The 6,591-nt window shown below is 43.3% G+C and overlaps 1 protein-coding gene across 2 annotated transcripts in view; it reads left to right on the forward strand.

Annotated features, from left to right (window-relative positions):
* The window catches only part of rfng (RFNG O-fucosylpeptide 3-beta-N-acetylglucosaminyltransferase), a 12,588-nt gene extending 6,095 nt beyond the window's left edge, over window positions 1–6,493 (forward strand). For both annotated transcript variants that reach the window (XM_005748718.1, XM_005748717.1), the window contains 7 exons: window positions 1,683–1,731; window positions 3,708–3,810; window positions 3,885–4,038; window positions 4,180–4,265; window positions 4,478–4,643; window positions 5,370–5,455; window positions 5,585–6,493. In XM_005748718.1, the coding sequence (XP_005748775.1) occupies window positions 1,683–1,731; window positions 3,708–3,810; window positions 3,885–4,038; window positions 4,180–4,265; window positions 4,478–4,643; window positions 5,370–5,455; window positions 5,585–5,660 (720 nt within the window). In that variant the 3' untranslated portion in view covers window positions 5,661–6,493. The remainder of the gene's footprint in view (window positions 1–1,682; window positions 1,732–3,707; window positions 3,811–3,884; window positions 4,039–4,179; window positions 4,266–4,477; window positions 4,644–5,369; window positions 5,456–5,584) is intronic.
* Window positions 6,494–6,591: the final 98 nt, after the last annotated feature.

A 6,591-nucleotide genomic window follows, 5' to 3' on the forward strand; every position in this document is an offset into this window, starting at 1 on the left:
TGCAAATAATCCTATACTTGGAAATAAACACTTGTGTTTGTTTTGATGTGTTTGAATAAACAGCAGTACTTGAAGTTTGGATCCCTCTATGCTTATGGATCTATGACAGAAGTATGAGCTCAGACTGACATAGCCTACCTTGTGCACAGAGGAAGCAAAAGCCAGATGTGTTTTGTATTCATACCATCAGTGTGCAGTTGGCGCATTGTGTGCTTAGTAGATGATGGCTTGTGTGTACTGTTTGATACGGAAACACCATTTTTACAAAGGTGTGACGAGTTAATCCAGCTGTGTTTGCTTTTGCAAGAGAACTACAATGTTTTGACGATTGGGTGACAGGTTTTCTTATTTGTGTGAAGAGTTTTGCAAAATTAGCCAATAGTTACAAAAAATGTGCTCAAGCAATCAGAAAAAACTGTAAATGTGCCTGTGAAACTGAAGGCTGCTCCTCACTGCAGCTCCTGTCACATGCAGTCCTTCCATTTAGCTAATCATCAGAGAAATCACACAGATCTGCAAAAAAACAAAACATTTTTCAGCTGCTTGGATGTTTTTGGTCAATTTATGTTTTTCAGGGTGCTGAATCCAAAAACTCCACTTGCCTCCATCACGTGCAGTTATTTACATTAAAAAAAGCCCAACAGCGGTGAAAAAAAATCACTATTCTGAGCTTCTCACACCACCAAACCCACCGCACCCGCCCGCCTGCTGAAGCCCCTCAGTGCCTCACGTTTTCTACTTTTATTTCTCAAGAGTCTTAGAAATATCTTAGAAATATTAAATTAATGTAAGAAATCCTTATTGGATATGTTTTTGACTCAAGTATAGGATTCCAGAGTAAAAAAGGAAATTTTGCTTAATGAAACTAAAAACATGAGTTTTGCAAGAGAATCTGACCAGATCCATCCATCTTCATCCGCTTTATCCGAGGCCGGGTCGCGGGGGCAGCAGCCTAAGCAAAGAGGTGTAATGTATGTCATTTTTAAAATATTTTCCTGGTTTCAGTGAGTAACAATCTATAAGAAACAGTCAGGAAATCCTGTGCAGTGTTTTGGTTGCAGACCTGTGTAATCATACAGTATAAAGGAGGTTAAGAAAGGAGAGAAATGATTGAGGCCGGAGCTGTACATGGTTTGGGAATGTAGGATGCCTGAAATGACCCTTAGATGAGGTGACTGGGGCCAAGTCCTCCTCCCAGTGAGACCATGGCACAGACCCAGCACACGCTGGAGATATCGTCTCTCCAGCGTGTGCTGGGACCATCTCAGTGTGTCTCCTGAAGTGCTGGAAGAGGTGGTTGGGTTGGACCTGCAGCTGTAAAGGGGAGGGGTGGATGTGCTACATTTATTTTACATTAAAGGAACGATGTAAAGTCCAGCCTGATGTCCCCTTATGCACAAATAATCAGTCCCAGTGTAGAGTGAGGAGTCAGCTGATGAATGTAGCACAAATAATTTGAAATAAAGAGTCGGTGCAGCTGGTGACCGTGTGTTTCTAAAGTAAATGAAGCGGTCTTTCTTACTTGCTCTCCATCTCTGCTCTTCCTCTTGCAAATGCTCGTCTTGATCAAGGAGAGCAAACAAAGGAGCGAAGCTGTTCTTCACTGCATCCTCACTGCAGAGCATTAGCTTGTGTAATTGTGCACTTGCACAACTCTGACAGCGTTTCCTTGTTTGTTTCAGACTTTCATTTTCACTGATGGTGATGACAAGGAGCTGCAAATGAGGACTGGTAAGAGGAACCAGTTTTACAGGGAAAAAGGATGACAACCAAAATGTCCCTCAGACTGCTGCAGCAGTGTGATCACATGTTGTACTGACACAGTGGAGACTGTGCACTGCTGTTTGTGCAGTACTGACCTTTCTCACAACGTGTGTGTACACTCATCCTGATAACGAGAATGCAATATTTGAAACTGATGTTCAGCAGTATTTTTTTGATACCATTTGGACAAACAAAAGCTGTTGTTACAACGTTAAAAATTAGACCTTTAAAAAGACTGAAGTAGGCTGAAAAATGATGACTGAGTCCACAGTGCTGTGAGTGAAACCTGACTTCTGGATGTCCCAAAGCAAAGAAGCCCAGCTCCTGCCAGCGTGTCAGCACTGTGGACAGTTAGCTTTGAAATATTTAGAACTGAGATGCACGATGATGGTGCTGTCAGACAAATTGCATCACATAAGGACAGTTATAGATCAATCACTTCCTGTTACAACACAGTTATGTTTGTGCTTATCTGCTACATTAACACAGCTAACAGATCATCTGCAGAGGAATGGCTTATTTGAAGAGTTTCAGTCAGGTTTCAGAGCTCATCACAGCACAGAAACTGAGCATAATATTTTATTACAGCCCTTAGAGTACACTGTTGTAGGTATTTGATTTGAATAATTGGTGGTTTGTATCATATCTATCTAACAGACTCCAGTTTGTGCATGTAAATGGAGAGTCCTCTTCACACACTGAGGTTAATTATGGAGTTCCACAGGGTTCAGTGCTAGGACCAATTCTGTTTACATTATACATGCTTCCCTTAGGCAGTATCATTAGAAGACATAGCATACATTTACACTGCTATGCTGATGACACCCAGCTCTATCTGTCCATGAAGCCAGATAACACACACCAATTAGTTAAACTGCAGGAATGTCTTAAAGACATAAAGACCTGGATGGCCGCTAACTTTCTGCTTCTTAATTCAGATCAAACTGAGGTTATTGTACTCGGCCCTGAAAAGCCTAGAAATATGGTATCTAAGCAGATTCTTACTCTGGATGGCATTACCTTGGCCTCCAGTAACGCTGTGAGGAACCTTGGAGTCATTTTTGACCAGGACATGTCCTTCAATGCACATATTAAACAAATATGTAAGACTGCGTTCTTCCATTTGTGCAACATCTCTAAAATTAGAAATATCCTGTCTCAGAGTGACGCTGAAAAACTAGTTCATGCATTTATTACTTCCAGGCTGGACGACTGTAATTCATTATTATCAGGAAGTCCAAAAAACTCCCTGAAAAGCCTTCAGCTAATCCAAAACGCTGCAGCAAGAGTCCTGACAGGGACTAGAAAGAGAGCAGAGTTCTCCTGTTTTGGCTTCCTGTTAAATCCAGAATTCAAAATCCTGCTCCTCACATACAAGGTCTTAAATAATCAGGCCCCATCTTATCTTAATGACCTTGTAGTACCATATCACCCTATTAGAGCACTTCGCTCTCACTCTGCAGGCCTACTTGTTGTTCCTAGAGTATTTAAAAGTAGAATGGGAGGCAGAGCCTTCAGTTTTCAGGCCCCTCTTCTGTGGAACCAGCTTCCAGTTTGGATTCAGGAGACAGACACTATCTCTACTTTCAAGATTAGGCTTCAAACTTTCCTTTTTGCTAAAGCATATAGTTAGGGCTGGACCAGGTGACCCTGAATCCTCCCTTAGTTATGCTGCTGGGGATTCCCATGATGCACTGGGTGTTTCTTCTTCTTCACTCACTGTCTGTTTATAAAACTTTTAGAATTTTGCACACAGTTCTGCAGGAGTCTATTCAAACCCTTATGCTGTCTCATCACAAAGATAATGTGCTGTAGCCACATGGATCGATGCAGATCTGAAACAAAGCAGAGTTACTGCCATTATATCCAGTCTACATATGGAGATGCAGTGGGATGCTCTAAGAAATCTTAGGTTAAAGTCTTTTCTGTTGTCTCTTCACCAGGAGCTAACATCATCAACACTAACTGCTCAGCAGCTCACACCCGACAGGCTCTGTGCTGCAAGATGTCTGTAGAGTACGATAAATTCATCGAGTCTCAGAGGAAGTGAGTGATTGCAAGGATGGAGCAGTTAGCTCTGACTCAGCCTGCACGTCTGACCCTGTGTGTTTGCGTCGTAGGTGGTTCTGCCACGTGGATGATGACAACTACGTGATCCTGCCCAGCCTGCTGCAGCTGCTCTCGTCTTACCACCACAGCCAGGACGTCTACCTGGGCCGGCCCAGTCTGGATCACCCTATAGAGGCTGCAGAGAGGGTCAAGAGTGACGGTTCGGTGGGTCAGCTTTCCGCTTTTATGGCTCCACTCGCACACAAATAAGGGAAATTTGGCGACGCTGTCCACAGTCCCCTGTGACATGAAAGTTGGCGACATGTAATAAGAGCTAGCTAATGTGCTCTTTCCTTTCTGGTTCAGGTGTCTGTCAAGTTCTGGTTTGCTACAGGTGGAGCAGGTTTCTGTATCAGTCGAGGTCTGGCCCTGAAAATGAGTCCGTGGGCCAGGTAGGATGCTGCCTCTGCTTTGAAAGGATTTCTACGCTCTTATATTTTGTACATTCTGGTGCAAAATATATACATTTATACACATATGCATGCTCTTTTCAACTCGCATCAAATCTCTGTGCAGCCCTTGTGAGGGTGACACGTCCTCTTGATTTTCTGCATGGTTGATCCTGAGAAAGCTCAGCTTGGACACTGTTGTCTTGTGTTTTCAGTTTGGGGAATTTCATCAGCACAGCAGAGAAGATCCGACTTCCAGATGACTGTACCATCGGCTACATCATCGAGGCGCTGTTGGAGGTCGCTTTGACACACACGCACCTTTTCCACTCTCACCTGGAGAACCTGCAGAAGCTGCCCATTGACACTGTGCTGGAGCAGGTGAGCCAGAGGTGGCCGGGGACGGCGTTTTACAGAGCTCTGAAACAAAACCTGAAAAACTTCTAAATGTAGTTCAGTTAACAGATTTTATAAAATGACCCACAAAACCAGTGTGAACTAAAGGTGAGCGGGAGATGATACCAACCCACTCAGTTTGATAACGGAAGCTCAGATTCATCCCAATATAGTTTAATATCTTGATGCATTTAGGAAACATTTAGGAAATACAACCTTACAAAGAATTCAGTTCACAACAGTCGTCTCAAGGTGCTTTATATTGTACGTTAGACCCTACAATAATACATACAGAGAAAACCCAACCAAGGCTCAGGGGGGCGGGGCCATCTGCTGTGATTGGTTGGGGTGAGAGAAGGAAGACAGGATAAAGACATGCTGTGGAAGAGAGACAGAGGTTAATAACAGATATGATTCAATGCAGAGAGGTCTGTTAACACATAGTGAGTGAAGAAGAAACCCAGTGCATCATAACTCAATGCATCATGGGAATCCCCCAGCAGCCTACATCTATTGCAGCATAACTAAGGGAGGATTCAGGGTCAGCGGGTCCAGCCCTAACTACATGTTTTTGTATTTAATGTATACATTTGTTTAGATTCACTAAAATCCGTCATTTTCACATAAGGGGGGTTTTCAGTGGCAGCAGCTGTGACGTCAGTCTCCATTAAATGTTGATTTATTGTACACTGTATGATTGTTTTGCTGTAGGTGACTCTGAGTTACGGAGGGTTTGAGAACAGAAGAAATGTAGTCGGTGTGGTTGGAGGGTTTTCACTGGCTGAGGACCCCACAAGGTAAACACTGACACTCGCTGTGTCTGAACATCAGGAAGCATGGTTACGTTTACCATCTGTATGAGCTGCGATCACAGTTGTTCTAATTATTGTTGATGGTTTCCTGTAATGAACTCTTTGTGTTCACAGGTTTAAGACGGTCCACTGCCTTCTGTATCCTGACACTGAGTGGTGTCCAGAGCTCAAACCGCGCCACAGAAACTGAATTCCAGTGTGAACATTTATCCTGCAGAGTCGCTCTGAACTCTCTCTGATATTCATTAAACACACAGTGAAGCCTTAAAAACTGAAGCCAAAGAAGCTGTTTGAAGACCATCCAGGCCTGCAGAGCAGAGTTTCTCCACTTCTAACACGCTTTTAAGAGTCGACCTTCTCTCAATTCAACATATATTTGTAGCATGTTTTTTATGGTCGAGCGGAAGCTGAAAAGGTGAAGTTCAAGAACAGCGCTCAGGACGACAATGAGGCGTTCACTTTTGCATCTACACCGAACATGAACGTGATTGGATGACACATGATGATCTTAGAAAGCCTCTCTGAGACCCTCAGTGACCCTGGTTGAGCTCCGGGTAACCGCGGGGCGATTATCTGTGAGTGACTGTTGCTAAAGTCACGCTAACACAGTAACAATGATGGACAGCTGGTGTACAAATGCTTCATGCGTGTGCAGGTTGTGCGTCGTTCAACCCAACAAAGCCAAAGTCGTTTTTAAAGGGCGACGGTAAAGCCGAGGGGAAAATCATGACTGGAAAACGCAGCCTCTCTTCTCCCTGAGCTCGGCGAGTTTAGGTCAACAGCTCTTACATGACAGATGTATGTGGAAACCTCTCTGTTCCTGTTACTTTGGTAAATCCCTGACTGGAGTTTAAAAGCTTTTTAAAAAGCATTAAAACAGTTTGAAGGAGGTAGAAGATTGCTGGTTGGCTGTTTCAGCTGCGGTCTGAAGAAGCATGAGGTCTATTATTGTGACGCCTGTTTTCTAGGGCTGCAACGATACACAAAATTCACGGTTCGATATTTTTTCGATACAAAAAAATGTTCACGCCTTTTTAATTTGTCATTTATTAAAATTATAAATAGGGATGGGTATCGTTTAGGTTTTATCCGATACCGGTGCCAAATCGGTACTTTTGATA

Source organism: Pundamilia nyererei, unplaced genomic scaffold (genome assembly GCF_000239375.1).
Source record: "Pundamilia nyererei isolate P.nyererei 1_Seehausen unplaced genomic scaffold, PunNye1.0 scaffold00228, whole genome shotgun sequence".
Classification (NCBI taxonomy): Eukaryota; Metazoa; Chordata; class Actinopteri; order Cichliformes; family Cichlidae; genus Pundamilia; species Pundamilia nyererei.